A 17159-nucleotide genomic window follows, 5' to 3' on the forward strand; every position below is an offset into this window, starting at 1 on the left:
TTAGGAATGGGCAATGTCATGACTGTATTTGTGACTCAAGCCACTCAGACACAGAGAAAATAGATGGATAGAATATCCTACAATACTTTTTTTAGTTATGACACGGATAGTACATATTGTACAGTATGTATAATTTTGCTGACACAGTTCTTAAAAAGAAACTCATGAAATACATACAGTAGGTGTCAATACTACTCCAAGTTTTGGATGTATCCTGAAGACACAAAAAACCTTCCAATAGGGCTACTATGACATAGCATTTCTATAGCAGCAGAGTAAAATAATGTAGAGTAGAACAAAATATCAACAGGCTGCTTTACTACAAAGGTTAGAAGGTATGCAACACTGAAAAAGGTTATACAAAAAATAATCCTTTCAGCTATGATTTTGTAAAGTCTTAAGGTTCACAACATATGTGCCCTTTGGTAAGCTCTCCAAATGCAGAAGACACTTACTAAACACAATTGCTGTATTTCATTCACACCGTACGTCCTGAATGCTGAGTAACTCTGCTGTATGTCTGAGCAGGTATGTATGCAGCTGTGTGTGTGCATCTGTAAAAACATATTTTGCACACCCCACATGTGAGGATATCCATGTGGCAAACTGCAAAGCCAAATTAAAATCTGTATTTATCAAGCACTTTAAACACATCGCCTGCATTCTCCCCACTTACCTATCTCCACTGAGATAATCAGTCTGAATATACAGGCAGAGATATGTAAAATTACTGACAACAGCTGCAAGGCTCTCTTATCTATTTCTATTTTTTTTTAAATATGGCATGTACAGAATAAAGAGGTGGCACATACAGTTTTTGTTGGCACTCATTTGGAATGTCCTGCATAATACATTGCCTCCATCTCAAATTTATACTTTTATCATACTGCATTGTCATGTGTTCACGTCACATTTTGGTATAGCTTTAGAGAGATGATAGACAGACACAGATGACAGACAAATATACATACAATGGAGTCACTATAGTGATATTACAGTTAAGAGAATAAGATATTTTCCATACTAAGCAGCATTGTGACCATCTCCATCGAACGTCTGCAAAAACTTCTGTTCTGCATAATATTTCTCACATGTACTCCTTGTCCAAAAGGTAGTTTTTTGGAAAGTTTTTAGATTTTAATTGGACAGGCCATTTTTAGCTTTTTTTAAATCCAGTCATAATTCAAAGCATTAATATAGAGTATTAAAAGGTTTTAACCCACTACTCCTTTATATCTGAACTAGTGCACAGGACTATTTTTATCATCGAGTTTGGATGAAGAACATTTAGTTATAAGAGATGATCTCTCTATGCACATTAAAATTTCCATGAGAAATCTGGCAAATCGCCGCTTTTCTTTTTTCTTGTAGTAAGTAAATTTATGTCCTTTTGATTTACAAAGACAGCCTTCAAAATGTCAGAGGATAACTAGGGTCCAAACCTCCATTAGGGTCCACTAGCTTGGACTTCAATGGAATGCTGCTGATGCTCAGGAATACAGAGCAGACAATTCAAATCCCAAAAGAGAATAGGATGCTAGGAGTATATATTTGCCACTATTAATTAAAAAAAAAAAAAGCAGCACACAGGTTGCGCAGGCAGCAGCAGAATATTCACACAAAAATTACGTTTTCTCCTGATCTCACGCTATTGCAGCTGCTTTCCTCCTCCCCCGGCCCCATAAAACTAGCAGCCTCCAGAGCTCCTCAAATTCTTGCCCGAGGCAGGTACGTTCACACACTCACACTCAACTTACAGTGGTCCAGGTGATAACAGAAATTTATGCTTCAGAGGAAGGTAGAAAACTCCAGAGTGTACACGTATGGAACAACCTGCCCACAGTTTCTTCTTAACCCCAAACAATCAGTGGATGGTTTATGCCCTTAAGCACAAGGGTTTCTATCCCACTAAATCTCAACTGGTGCACAAAGAGACAGCAGAGGGAGGATGCTATCATATCACGCTATCCGAATCTTCACCCCACTGGTACATGCTGGTAGAATCCTCATTCCCCTCTTGTGGGGGCCAACCAGCCGCACAATATTCACACAAACCCTCATTCAGCAAGATGAGTAAGCAGTAGCACCTTCGCCCACAGCAATGACTTGGCATCAAACCCAACCACCCACACTCACAAACACATGATAGGGGGCTCAAGCAAAAGATTTTTTTTAAAAAGGTAGTAGAATCTGTGAATTCTGGAAGTACTTATGACAAGCTTTCTTCCCTGTTCATTGTACCAGGCTGTGGTGCTTTGGGATTCAGAATGTGCTACCAAATGAAATCTGAAAAGAGGAAGAGGAAGCAGCACATTACTCTAGAGCTCCAGCTTCCTTTGGAGTGCATTGCTTCTAGACTTTCTGGCCTTCAGGTCAGGCCTTCTCTATTGTATATGAACTTACATATGTAATGTGGTCAATATTTATCTAGGTTTAAACTACAACTAACATAAACCACACTAAGCAATTTCTCCATCACTTTCAGAAATGCTTCTGTTCTGGATGCTTTACACTGGCTAGTTAATAGAGTCAGAAGGTTCCAAGAATTGAGTTCTGGTTCTGAACTACGTAAAACTGTTCTCTCGGAGAACACTAGAGTCTAACATATATAATATTGGAACTTTTAAAAATCCTGGACTCTGCAGAATTATTACTATTGTGACCATTGTGGGTTATGCCAATGGAGCTTATGACTTTACTGAAACCTGGAATATGGAGTTTATGGCAACTACAAACTCTGAAGGTCATACTGGAGAAGCTTATATTTAGGGTCAATGGAAATCCCCATGGGTTGAATGTCCAGGCATTCAGTGGGTATTACTAGCTGTAAATTCCTTCTCCTCTGTGCTGACTCTGGCCACTAAAAAGGGGGGACAATAAAGGCTCTATCCAGTCCTCACCATCTTCCCACCCATTTATTCTGGGAAGGGAGTAAGTGAACAGGTAGCCCTGCTTATCCCTGTGCAGTCAGACCTAAGGTCTAGGTAGCCCTATGGAAGGATTCAAGGGCTGTTCTTACTCTCTTGCTTGTTGACTGTGTAGCCCATGTCAAAGTATAACCCAAAGGGTTTGATCCTGCTCCCATGAAAATCCTATGAGAAACTTCCAGTTCATAATGGCTACATAGATGGCCAATAGGGATTTCCAATATCTATTTTATTAATTTATATCGTATACCTTACTAAAAGAACATTTAACTGATTCAAAACCATCTACCTGTTCACACAGCTAATCTGCGTAGCTCCTTGTTTGCTATCACTGTTAGTTTGTTTTAATGTCATTCTAACTTTGCAGTTTTTCTATTTAAAATATTTGTGGGAATACTATTCCTCTAAAATAACAAAAGTGATTTCAGTTTATATAAAGATCCGCCACTTTTTCATTATTTTTTTAAATCAGACATGGTGTAATTCCTTCCTTCCTACACCACACAAACTAATAATCATGCATCCTATTTCTCCTGATAATAAAATCCCAGACTCTGTCAGAAAAAGAAATTTTAGAGGTCTCCTGCATCTGGGAAATTAAAAAAAAAAAAAAAAAAAGACATTTACAAAGCCTCATTTTAGAACTGTATCTTAAAATATTATAAATAATATACTGCATGCTGCATGGTAGAAGAATGTGTCTTTAGGGTTAGGCAATCCCTCCTTAAATAACTTTAAAAGAACAAAAACAAACAAAAAAACCCATTCAGTTTTACTTAGTGCTAATGAAAGAAACCAGACTGTGACAATGAGGAAGGCTGGAAATTTCTGTTTCTCTGTGGAACAAGTACACTATGGACAGTGCCAGGACAAATTTTCCCACATGGTTCTATCCATGCGCCTTAACTATGACCTGCAGAGAGCACCTCCAGAGTAAAAAGCGTACTTCAGTCTGCAAGACCATTCAGTTTTTGGCCTCTCTGTTGAGCCTGCCAGCAAAGGTGCCAATTAGTGCCAGTTTCGACGCTGGCTTTGTAAACAATTTAAATGACTCTCCCTGCCTCTCATACCAGCCCATGAGCCACAATATCCAATGTGAAATCACTCAGACTTTTCACCTAAGCTGTCACATAAATTCCAAACAGTGGTCAGAAATTTAATTCCTGTTGAGAGTAGGTTCTGCAACGCAATGTAAAGCAGTCCTAGTGCCACTGGTCTGCAAGGTGCATGTCAAGGCAACCAACTGAGCCCAAAGCACAAAAATCACTGTCAGTGCTAGCCAGAAAGAGAACTGAGCTGTGTGCAAAATTCTACTGCTCTTGTTGCACTGAGGAGATGATGCATATGTGAGAAGAAAAGGACATATATATACAGGAATGAATAAAACCAATGAAAATGTAAGGTTTTTTTAGGGGCTGCTCCAAATTTTTCTTAATTAAATGACAGTAGTGGTATGCTAGATCTCTCTCTCCTCTGACTCCCTTACACACAAACACACACACACAAACATATGCTCCCCAACACACACACACACACACGTGTGCACACACACAAATGCAGGTAAGCTGGAAAGGGAGATCTGATATGAGAGTGAGGGCGCTAAAATCAGGCCCTGAGAAGCCTGTAGTACTTGAATAGTGCTATGAAAAAAAGTGATTATGATGAACTGCTGTCTAGCAAAGATCTTCATAAATTGTAATTTTGTTATTTCTTATTCTCTGCAGCTAAATCTGTGTAAGTTTCCGCGTAGGAGCCAGAAGCAGGACATACCGCTGCTTCCACGAGCAGCTTGAGCCACCCCTCCAGCGCCCCAACCCCCTGCCCCAGCCCTGATCCCCTTCCCACCCTCCGAACCCCTTGGTCCCAGTCCAGAGCACCCTGCACCCCAAACCCCTCATCCCCAGCCCCACCCTAGAGTCTACACCTCCAGTGAAAGCCCTCAACACCCCCCGCCCCAACCCCTGCCCCAGCCCTGATCCCCCTCCCACCCTCCGAACCTCTCAGTCCCAGCCCAGAGCCCCCTCCTGCACCACAATCTCCTCATCCCCAGCCCCACCCCAGAGCCCCCACCTCCCATCAGAGCCCTCACCCCCTGCCGCACACCAGCCTGGAGCCCTCTCCCGCACCCTGAACTCCTAATTTCTGGCCCCACCTGGAGCCCACACCCAGCCAAAGCCCTCACTCCCTCCTATACCCCAACCCCAATTTTGTGAGCATTCATGGCCCGCCATACAATTTCCATACCCAGATGTGGCCCTCGGGCCAAAAAGTTTGCCAACCCCACTTTACCCACTGACTATTGGATATTTTTAATTTCATATGTATATGATGCAGGGACCAAACAGTTTTCACACGCCCATTACAGATTTATAATCCAGAGTGAATGAAGATAAAAAAAAGTTGAAAGTTAGAAGAAGGGGGAAAACTATAATCTGTGAAAAAAATAAAAGGTGGCACAGGGGAAAAATATCTGTTGCAAAACAAACAACTCAATAGGCAGGAGTGGAAACTGCAAAAAAGAAGAAATGGAAAGAGGGAATAGGATATCTTCCCAGCATCTTTGGGTTATTTAAAAGTACCTGTACTTCATAACCTGCCCAGCCCCAGGCAATATGTTAAGCAATAAATTGCTTTCTGTAGTTATGGGGTGGTGTTAGAGGGTCAGCAAAACATTCCACTCCAGAGGCACTACATAAATTTCTTGACTCGAAACAACCGGATTGACTCTTTTCTACATATTTCAAATCCTCATACAATCTTCCAAGGAGAAGACATAATGACACTCTACACCAGAATGAGTGATAAATAATGCTCAGCGTTACAAAAATGGAATTTTAAAACTCCATGTAGCCAGGATGCAAACTGACCCTTATGAAAGGGAAATGGGAAAAGCACAAGGCTAGTACTTACATTCTAGTATTGCTGGTCTTGTTGATAATTACAGATTTTCCAGTTTGATCTACATTGTGATCCATTCCAAAATAAGCTGCCACTCTGTGCACTAACATCCTCTGATAGGACGACATCTGAGGGAACTTTTTATAGTGATTACTGAAAGAAAATATCACACTGATCAGTTACGTGATCATCTCTAAGATATAACAATACCTTTTAAAACTTGATGTAACTGTTTTTTCCTCTGTTCAATTATACAGCATATATCCATGCTGCAGGTAAGCAGTCAGTCAACTACAATGGCTGGTTTTTAAAAAGTGCTGGATATATTTATGGGCAATAATAAAACTGGTACTTTTACATGCTAAATTAAGATAATCAAATCTCATATTTTACAGCATCAGCTGACTGCTGCAGGGGTCAGGAAGGACTCACTTGCCATACACACTTTCGCCCTATGTAAATGTTGCATAAATGGCTAAGGATACCATGAAAGTTTTATGCCTTCCTCCAAAGCAGCAGATACTGGGTAATGTTCGAGATACCAAGGGGCTATTCTAGTACAACAAATCTTCTTTCTTCTCTCTATTTTAAAATGTCTATTTTTCCCCTCAAAAGGCAGGGGACTTTTTCAATCGGTTTGTTTTTAACCAAGTTAAAATCAATAATTTTATTATAAATTGTAGAATATGTGAGAGCAGAACAGGGTTTTGTCTCCCTTCAAACAAAAGCTTAACTTTATTTTTCACCACATTAAAAATACCTTAGTGAACAGAGCAAATTGCATGACATAATATTTGATTATATATCCCCCTCTAGAGATGCATGCTTTATGTCCTATGCAATGAAAGCTTTACAATTATTTTTGAGCATAAGTGACTGGAACCAGCTGGAAGTCATTAGAGAAATATAATAAAAATGAAAAGCCTTGCTTTTTGTTACACCTACTGCAGTGGCTCCTACTGACAGTTATTAGAGAGGAATCTAGGGGCCTGATTTTGCAAGGTACTAAACTCCAGCACAGTGTAGGATTGGCCTCTAAGTGAGCACACATCTCATAAAAATACAGCATTTACATATGCTTTATGCAAAAGATACATGTGGCATGCAAATATGATAAACTAACCAAATACTGAAATTAACTTACTTGTTGTCACTAATAAAATCTATAATTTCCTGTTCCATTTTTAAGAGTATCATTCTGTCCCTGTAAAAATAAACAACAATTTGAAGAGTCAGCTACAAAACCTTTTTTAGATACTTTTATGATACTTCAAAAACGAATTATGGAAGTTTCCCTTTATTTAAAAATGATGTAAATATTTTAGTTAAAACGCTGACCTCCCTTGCATTGGTGCAGCTGGGGAAAGACTCTAGTTTCCCCTTCTCCCCATCCATACCAGACCAAGGCAAGATATGGACTTAAATCCCTTCACCATTAGGGCTCGGCCTGGCAGCACTCGCAGCCTCAAAGGACTGCATTCAGGTGGTTGAATAATGTTGGTATTTCTTTTTGGAACAAAAGTAAGCTGTAGAGATAGTTGAAAAATTTCCATCACAAATTTTTTGGATGGAAAATTGGATTTTTGACTAAATTCAATGTGTCATAGAAAGTATGCACTTTCTGTAGAAAATTTCAACTACTTGTCTAAAAAAATGAAACACCCCAAACTCATAATAACCGCTTTCCCTGGTGCACCACTGTGGCTCAGCAAGAGGGGAGACCAGGATGCATCATGGGACACGTAGTCTGAACAGGGAAGTCACTGAGAACAGGGACATGAGGCACCCAACAACAACTTCCACGAAGAACTACTGCAGCATTGCCAAATCCAAATTTTCTCTTTTAAACTGCAAGTTTTTGATCTTTTGCTGAAAAGTTGAAATTTTTCACAAATACACCTCCCCACACCCACATTTACTTAACAGCCCTAGTAAGACACCTTACAGAGTGCATTGCTCTCAAGCTCATTGAGCTATTACAGCTTGGACAATTCAGGGACTTTTTGCTTTGAAGGCCAGAAATGTGCCCTTTAATACGAAATGTGAATTCATGCATTTTGAAACCCCATGGATTTTTAAGCCCCTCTGTGGATGGGTATTTACCTAATTATTTCTTGATATCCAGTAAGTGGAGGATGAAGCTGTGCACACTGAACAGATTCAGTTGCAAAGAGTATGTAAAAGAGAATATATAAAAAATCCTGATATAAAAAAAGTTTCTATATTTAGGACGAAATTCTATATTAAGATGAGTTTGCAGTTCCAAATGAAGACTATGGGTGTAGTGAGGCTAGAAGTTGGCACTCACAATATGATCTGAGTTGCAGATACCTCCAATCACATAGGTTATAATATACTAGTGCTAAGAGTCTTTAGATGGAGCTGTGCAGCAGGGAAGATAAGCACAGTGACCAAATTTCAGAAAAAGTAATTAAGCAATGGGAACCTGGAAAGCCTAGGTGTAGAAATTTATTGTTTTATGGCTTCTTGCTCAGTTGAGATGATTCCATTATTTTTTTTCCTACAGCATTCTCTAGAACTAGAATTATAAGATGCTTAATTGCTAGAATTCTAGGACTATACCAGGAGATAACAACATGCTGGAGCTACTTACCTGGGATTATTCTTTAATGTGTTCACCAGAAATTCATGTAAATCTATGCCTGTTGAGTCGGTATATTCTTGGCTGCAATCTGAAAACAAACAAACAAAACAAACGTTTCATTTCAGAAGTTAAGCCAATTTCTGTAAAGCAGACTTGGTCTTCCAGCCAGCAACCCAAAAAATATATTATAAAGAATAATGTACATGCAGGTTATTTATTTATGTGAACAATCTACCCCACAAAACAGCATGAGGAAATCTGTCTTTTCTTTGCATTGTACTAATAAGTGCCACAACTGAAGCAAACAAAGTTTTGTCCTTTCTGGAATCACAGGAAATATATAATGTTACCCAAATTCCTTCCAACTTTCCCTTTCTTACTGCTGAATATCCAGTCCTGACTATAAATACATCTTTATATATTGAACATATTAAATTAGACAAAGTGATATGCCTTGCCACTGGGAATTCAAAATCTTTAACAGACTGGAATCTAGTGATGTCTAAAAGTGGGTAGATGACAATGGCATGTGACAGAGTATTTAGAATTCATTTACGGCATAGGTGAGTGTGTCTTACTCAAAAGTAAGGGCAGATCCTCAGCTGGTCTGAATCACCAGCTTCAGTAAAGTCAAAGGAGCTATAACAATTCATACCAGCTGAGGATCTGCCCCTGAGTAGGCAATGCTTATCCTTAAGAGACTACAGTGTAGTTTTGTAACATGATATAATTATAGGTATAAAAATAATTATAGTTAGAGTCACTCTGTGCATACCTGCTGTAGTAAGGCATAATTATAATATGTGATGGATAATTCACTAGTGTATTACAGTACACGGACCATGAGTTAAGGTTAAGGGCTACGGGTGGATTTCCAAATAATGTTAATGAGAGATTCATCTGTGGGCCGAAAGCAATATATAAGACTAAGTGTTTTGTGTCGCTGCTAACAAGTTGTACAGTATACTATGATTAACAGAAAAAAGTTGTACTTTCATAAAATATTTTATGTAAATATTGTAATTGCATACATAAATACAAACATTATACACACACACACACACACACACACACCAAACACCTCTTACACAAAATCTCTGCTATGCTCTGTTAGGGGTTTTACTCATAATACAACTGTAATATATATAATCTATATATCTGAAAACTCATCATTTATATGAAAAACTCCCTTTTTCTTATCCATATAAATTTCACATTCCACATTCCCTCTTTTGGATATATGCATTCCTACTGTATGTGTACTTAAAGACAGACAGACAGATTAGATAGAGAGAAAGATAGAGAGAGAGTTCACATATGCACACAGGTATAATACATATATACCCACAGGTATATACATTCCTATGCATGTCCAAGAATTTCTAGATGTGACCATAATAAATAATTGAAAAAGGATTCAAATATTTTGAAGTTCACCTTTTGATAACATTCTGATCTTGGATTTTTCACAGTTTTTATCTTTTTCTTTGTTTTTATCCTTCTCTTTTTCTTTCTCAGAGTCATCTTTACTAGATTTATCTTCTTCTTGTAGACTGGGGAAACTCGAAAGCTGTAGTTGTATTGATTCCTGTTGAAAAAAATATAATAATTTAGGGCCAGATTCAATAAAATTTACATGGATTCCAATCTGAAGAGATTTGCATTAGGGAGTGCACAGCTAGAAAAATTGAAGCCAGATTTAATTTTACCCAGTAGGAAAAAATTATATCTTATCGGGAGAATAATGCATTCTTTGGCCCAAATTCTGCCCTCAGATGTGTGTGTGTGCTGCTCCCACTGAAGTCAGAATTTCTTCCTTAATATTTGCAAACTAAGACCTCTGAGTTTACAAGTATTAAAGGTACATTATTCTCCACTTTCAGTAATTAAACTTTTCTCTCAATAATTATAACACTGGAAGTACATTCTTATATGTGGTGTTCTTCCCATAAACCATTCTGTATCTAAAGAGATATTGCAAGTGCTAGATAAAGACCAAAATAACTTCCACAGAATTTTTTTTGCAAATTCATATGAAGTGCTATGCACACATACAGTGCTATAAAAGTTAAACTCACTTTTCAGGCCCTGAGAATAGTTTAGCTATCAGGTTTATCAAGTAAAAAACCATCTGGAAACACGGCCCTTAGCAAAAGCTTAAAAAAAAAAATGAGTACTGCAGTTTTTAGTACAGTGGGTGTGCTAACTGAATTTCTCCAGTGCATCAGAAATCCATGTCCTAAAGATTTTGACATTTCAAAGACTGCAAATTCCTTTGAAGCTGCACTTGTTAGAAAACTGGGAATTCATGGTGTTTGGCCTTTTTTGTTTTGCTTTTGTGAAATCATTATTCTCCACTTACACTGACAGTGGATTTTTCAGACAACAGTAAAAAACGAGTTGATATTCAATGAAATGCATGAATAGTGCTGTGATAAACTTCAGAAGAATGGAATCTGACTACAAGAAGGAAAAGAAAGTATGGCTAAGTATTCACACTGTTTTGAAGAAAAATGACTGAACAAAATCAGACATTAAAGTTTTGTAAAAATGCATTGCTTGCATCAAACTGGCAAAATCAGTAGTATTAGAAGTGCCTTTAAACACACTGGGGGCCTGCATAATTGGTAAGCTACAGCTGCATCATGATGACGTCCAAATTACCATGTATTAAAAAAAATAGCCTGATCGCTGGCAAATTTCTATCATCAATTTTCATAGATTGCTGATGTACAGAAAAACAAATCTCACTACAATATTTTACCCTAAAGGGTATTTTTCAGAAGCAGAACATTAGTCACTCAAATGATGCCTGCAATAACTATTACAAATCTTAGAGTTATTAAAAATAACCACTATCAAACACCAAAACAAGTGTAAGACAAAAATCCTAGCAAAACTAGCTACTGGTGTCACAGTAAGACAGGAAGTCAAAACTGCCTCTGCTGAATCGGTGTCTTGATGAAGCTGAAATGTGGTACAGAAGACTTGAGATGCAAAGCACTGTAAAAATGGAAGCAAAGCCCTGTGGCAAAATATTAACTGGGGTTTATTTTCTCAATCTCTATTTTTGTTACCGTAAGGCAGAAATGTTAGCAGAATGCTGCACTGAATATAGAAAGAGAATGGGAACTCTCAGCCGTTTGAAATAAGGACATGCAGGAGACTGTCCGCACTTAATGGACTAAAAGTATGTTTTCCTTTCACTTGCTGAGGAAAAACTGTAAGTAAATGTTTTGTTCTGATGACAGGACTTTGTATGAATCAGTGCCACAACATCCTTCAGAACAACTTCAGATTTCCTGCGCTATCTAATGCTGGGTGATTCTGTCATTAGTTCTTCAAAACAGAGGAATCGTATGGAATTGGCATCCTCCGCACTTTAATCCTGAACTATTAAAATGGCTATTAAGATGCACCTATTTTGACGAGAAGAGAAAAATGACAAACTGTACACATAGCATAAACACACATGTAAACATACAGTATCTACTTTGTGTTACACATATACGATTCTGCGTATAATATTTGGTTGCTCTTGAAGAAACACACAAAAGGGCTGTAGAGTCGTGAAAGCAATCTATTATTTTTTGTTATATTTATTTTTATTGATTTTTCTCAATAGTAAAATACAACGTTAATAAGTACATTGATACAAGGTAAGTATAGTGAATAACAAAAGAAATGTTCAAGTTGCAATAATACACTGATAAGTCAATAGTATAACATTAGAGGCAACATTCCTTTTAAGTAAGGACATAGTGAATCATCAGGTAAGCGTTCAAGATCAAGTAATACAGGTAACAAGATTTTTCCTACACAGGAAAATGAAGGCAAATTTTCAAATATCAATACAAACATCAGGGTTGCAGTACAATCCATACTCTGTAGTTCTGGCAATGTACCGTACATTCTCTGGTAATCAAAACCCTGTGCTTTGTAAACCGCTAAGATAAACTAATAAAAAAGTAATTCAAAATAAACTCAAAATACGCTTCTTTCTCCTTTAAAGTAAAAGTAAACCATTTCAAATGGCACAACATTTCCAGTATCCTTCAGCCAGTCCAAGGAGGAGTGTGCAGGTCTAGCTTTCCATTGCAAAGCTAATCTGCATTAGTAAGCAAAAGGCCAATATAAGAGCAAAGCGTAGTTTCTATCTACTCAAGTATTCAGAACCAATGGTCTTTACATGAGGCAGATGTTGGGAGTCCAGGGGTACTTTAACTCCTGTGATCTTTTCAGTATAGTCAAAGAATTCTTCCCAGTAACTGGTCAGACCAGGGTAGGACCAGAGGATGTGTACAAGTGACCCCTCCTCTGTCTGGCATCAGGGTGCAGTTTGGGAGAAGTATTTTATCCCAAACCCTGCCCACCTCTATGGAGTTAAACACATGTTCTCTGCAGTACATTATCAACTACCATGCGATGTTTAATACAATCTCTTATATTTATATTATTCTCCTTTTCATTCTCCATTAAACAATAGAAAACACAAATAAAATGCAGAACAAAAGCCACACATTTTTGAATAATGCAAGTTAAGCTAAAAGCATAGTATTTTTTAAACATATACCTACAACTATAAAATAACCTGTCAATTTCCCTACTGCATAATCATCATTGTAGAGCAGTGAGAACTTGGAGAAGTTCAGCTGCTAAACAAGATCTGGTTTTTGGTCTTTCAAAAAATAAATATAAATGAATCAATGAATGAATAAAATAAATAAATAAATAAAAATCCTCTCCACACTTATGAGCCTATGGGGAGAGTTCAATTTGTTTCATTTCAAGTCAATAGAGGAAAGTCAAAGAAAGTACACTTAAAAGTGATTGTTTGTTTTGTTCTGAGCTCACAAAAGTCATTTTTCTCCATCTCTTTCTCTCTATGGCTAATCTCATTTGCCAATAAAACAACAGAATCTCCAAGTACCAATGCTGGAAGCTTTTAAGGTTTTTTATTATGATAAGATTTTTTAAAAAATAATAGTTTGTCTGGTCAAGTGAAAATGATTGTGACAGTTTTTGGTGGTTTTGGTTTGGGGTTTTTTGTTTTGGTTTTGGTTTTTGGAGTTTGTTTTTTTTGCCTTTTTTTTTTTTTTTTTTTGCAAGCGAGCCTAGAAGAACTGTTTTCCAGAATCTGCGGGATCGAATTGCCAAGATGTTTTGGTCAAAAAGGTGTTTCTTTGAAATAAATGGAATACAAAATGGAATCCTACTCAGAATAATGCACCCTCTCTTCTCTGCCAATGTATTTATAGAGAGTCAAGATCTGTGTAGTATTATGAAGTGCATACTGGGGGACCGATACATAATGGATCTCAGCTGAACTAGAAACCAGAGTGAATTTAGAACTGTATCTGGTGTAGCCTCAAAAGAGATAGCCTTAGAGAAAAGAACAATTCTTTTATTTATTTATTTTTAATTTTAATCTGAATTCTTTTGAATTCTTTTCCATTTGTTGAAATTTTCAGGGGGTCTGGAAAAAAAAGCAAACAACACCCTGTGACATACTGTAAAACTACTTCAATATTTCAAAATATAGTACACGCTAAGCCAGATAACTTCACAAAATCGTGTGCATTGTCAGATGTAAATTTTTTTCTGCTTTCCCCAAAAATATTGTTAAAAGCCCAATTAAGTAACATGATCATGCAAGTGAAAGTGGAAGTCAACCATGCAGCTAACAGCCATGATTTCAGATGTACCTGATTATCATGAAGACCTTCTGCTCCCAGTCGAGGGGATGATTCTTCACACACAGCAAGACTCCGGACCAGTTTCCCCTTAGCTCCTGACTGAATAAGATAGAAAGAAAACAAAACAAAGGAAACTACTGCTGACCCCAAATCTGCAGATGTGCCAACCATCCCAGTGAATTTCAAATAATCAGGTACTTGTCCAGCAAAACTGCATTTGCTTGAGATGCAAGTGCATGTATGTGATAGACAAAAGATGAACTACAGCAGATTCTGTCCAGCGAGTCATTTGACACATGGGTTTGGCTTTTAAATGCTTTTGCTACATTTCACTTCAGCTGAACATCATAAAAGTAAAAACAAAAAAAATCTGGTAATGTAGTCAAAGCAACAACTCTATTTCCTGTAAACAGCAATAGAGCTGAACAGTGACAAATTTTAAAAGTGGTATTGAAAATGTTGGAAAATGTTATTTAAAAAACGAACAGCGAGCGAGCTAGCGGATTTCACACTAACTAGCTGCCTTCCTCCTACTCAATCTTTTTAATCCCTACAGCTTTAGAAACTTGATTACTCCACTTAAATAAAATTCAAACACTAATTACAAAAGAAAAATTAAACGAGATTTTTCTTCCACATTTGCACACACAAACACGTACACAGATCACACATACAAGTACATGGCAAGCCCAGTAACCAACGTATGATTGCTAAATAAAGGGGAGATTGACACTTAATATCTTGTGAAACTCCTCTGCTTTTGTGCCACATGATTATGAAGAAAAACTGAAGATAAAAGCTCATTGTTGTATATGAAAACAGTCACCTGAATGGAACTTTTATCACCTGTCAGCTCCGCATGCAATGTGAAACCTTACCTTGGATCTCTTTTTCTGCTGGTTCTGGTTTACGCCTCGTTTCTGTGCGTAACAAATAATTGTCACTTTAGTGGAAAATGCACACAATAGCAATATCAGCATACTTCATTAAATCCTTCTCAAAGCAAACCTTTATCATTTGCTGATTGCAAAGTAACATTCCTAATGCAACTCCAAAGAAGTGGGGAGCCAAGAATTGCCTCTGCTGTATGCATTAATCTGATTGATATAAACAAGATGCAAACTTGATGCTTTGCTATCGTATGCTCAAATACTTCAGTATTGTCTTTTTATCATGTTTTGTAAGCCTCTCTCCCTCTCCAAACCCCTTCCCCTTTTGAGCTTCGCAGTAATCCCATAAATTGCAGTCCCTCTTTCTTTTAATATCCTTTTAAGGTAAAAAAAAATTCATCTTGTAAAGACTCAAGCTTTTAATGATCTTTCTTTAGTTTTGCATAACAAGAGCGTCACTGCTTTTTGTTGGTAATAATTGTTATTTTTAAAATTAAATTCACTGTAAAATTAAGAAATACAGCAGTCTCTATGAATTCTGTGAGTCCATCAGATGAAGATAATGTCCTAAATATCCCAAGACAAATATTTTACTGTATTTATAATGGATACCCAGTAACGGGCTCCTTAGTAATTAAAAAAATACTACCAATTATATAACAAGGAAAGAAAAGGAAAGAAGCGTGAGGAGAGAAGAATAGAAAAAATCTAGCCAAACAAAAGACATTGGAAATGGCAATGTAACAACACAGTTACATAGCCATCCAAGGTCCTTCTTGCTCTTACCTGGAGGTCCGTCTTGGCATCACTCAGCTTCTCCTCCTTTTCCTCTGCTTCCAAGCTTTCCGTTTTATTAATGATGTAGTTCTCTGGGGTCGCATCAGAGATGGCAGACTCCTGCTCTTTGGCAGCTTCCTCCGCTGTCTCCTGGTTCAATTTACCTTGCTCAGACATTCTCCCAGACAGAAATTAAAACAAGATTCGGTGACCTGGACAGTCGAGACATCCCCAAAAAAAAAAAAAAAAAAAGAGGGAGGGAGGTGAAATTTTTACTTTTGTTCTCAAAAAACAAAATGATTTCATTTCCTTTGATAAACAAACCACAATAACAAACTCAGGAGTGCAGGGCAATACACTCCAGCAGAAAAACAAATATATTGAATCGACACTGGGGAAGAGTAGAGTAGAGACACAATAAATAAAACAACTTGGTTTCAAACATGCTTAGTGGTAGAGAATGTAAACCACAGTTAAGGTACGTTAAGCCCTCACCCCTTGCTCTCCTGCCACAGCCAAGGAGTTGCTGCAGAGGTGAAGACCGGGATGGAAAGGATTTTTTTTCCCCCTAAGATAAGTCAAATGGATGTCCCATTTACACTTCCGGGTCATAGGCATGTCAGTGCTCCCCTCCTCTAGCATCTCTCTCATAATACATACATACACAAATAAAGCACAGCCAAGAGGAGGAATACTGCAGATTTCTATCACTCAGCTATTGCCTGGCGTATAGCGAGAGAGCCAATACATTCACTACAGGCACACAGAAAATTAAATTCAGTTAAAGAGGTAATAATTCAATATAAATATGAAATCTAAATTTGGCAATAAAGCTCTCAGAGTCAACATCTCCAGACATCAAACTGACAGCTCCATTATTAAAATCATAAGCCTCTTCCCAAACCCCATGTCACGCTCCAGCACTATGGAAATCCTACTGGAAGCCCTTGGCAGGTAGCTCTAATGAAGATATCTTAACTGCACTGCATTACTCTCAGCTCACAATGAACTGTTGTACAGAAGCTCTAAAAGGCTTTTCAAAGTTAAAGCCTATTATTATTTTTCCTCTCTCTACCCACAAAACACCCTCCCGACATCTCCCCCACTGATCAATTGTCAAATGAGTCTCATGAATAATTTAGCTTCCCTCCCCCCCCTTTCTTTTTTTTCTTGTTTTAAGATGTGTCTGAAAGAAAAACAACTGCAGTGGAAAGGGGGAGTTATTTCAGAAACAGATTTCAGTGCAATAGCTTGCCCTTTCCCAATAGTGTAACAATGGTTATTAGACAAAACCATATTTTGCCATGTTTCTTTTACAGCTTGTAATAAACATTCAGCACTTTTTTTCTGTCTGTTTTTTTGAATG

At 37.6% G+C, this 17159-nt stretch overlaps 1 protein-coding gene across 19 annotated transcripts in view; it reads right to left on the bottom strand.

The window, feature by feature from the left end:
• ARPP21 (cAMP regulated phosphoprotein 21) overlaps positions 1-17159 on the bottom strand; it is a 171724-nt gene that overhangs the window by 111016 nt on the left and 43549 nt on the right. For 17 of the 19 annotated variants that reach the window (XM_043540683.1, XM_007057226.4, XM_043540685.1 and 14 more), the window contains 7 exons: positions 15803-16005; positions 15005-15046; positions 14136-14225; positions 9868-10018; positions 8440-8518; positions 6970-7029; positions 5838-5978 (listed from right to left, as the gene is read on the bottom strand). In XM_043540683.1, the coding sequence (XP_043396618.1) occupies positions 5838-5978; positions 6970-7029; positions 8440-8518; positions 9868-10018; positions 14136-14225; positions 15005-15046; positions 15803-15970 (731 nt within the window). In that variant the 5' untranslated portion in view covers positions 15971-16005. The remainder of the gene's footprint in view (positions 1-5837; positions 5979-6969; positions 7030-8439; positions 8519-9867; positions 10019-14135; positions 14226-15004; positions 15047-15802; positions 16006-17159) is intronic. The other 2 variants (XM_043540686.1, XM_043540677.1) reach the window with 1 other exon arrangement.

The sequence above is a fragment of the Chelonia mydas genome, chromosome 2 (genome assembly GCF_015237465.2).
Source record: "Chelonia mydas isolate rCheMyd1 chromosome 2, rCheMyd1.pri.v2, whole genome shotgun sequence".
Classification (NCBI taxonomy): Eukaryota; Metazoa; Chordata; order Testudines; family Cheloniidae; genus Chelonia; species Chelonia mydas.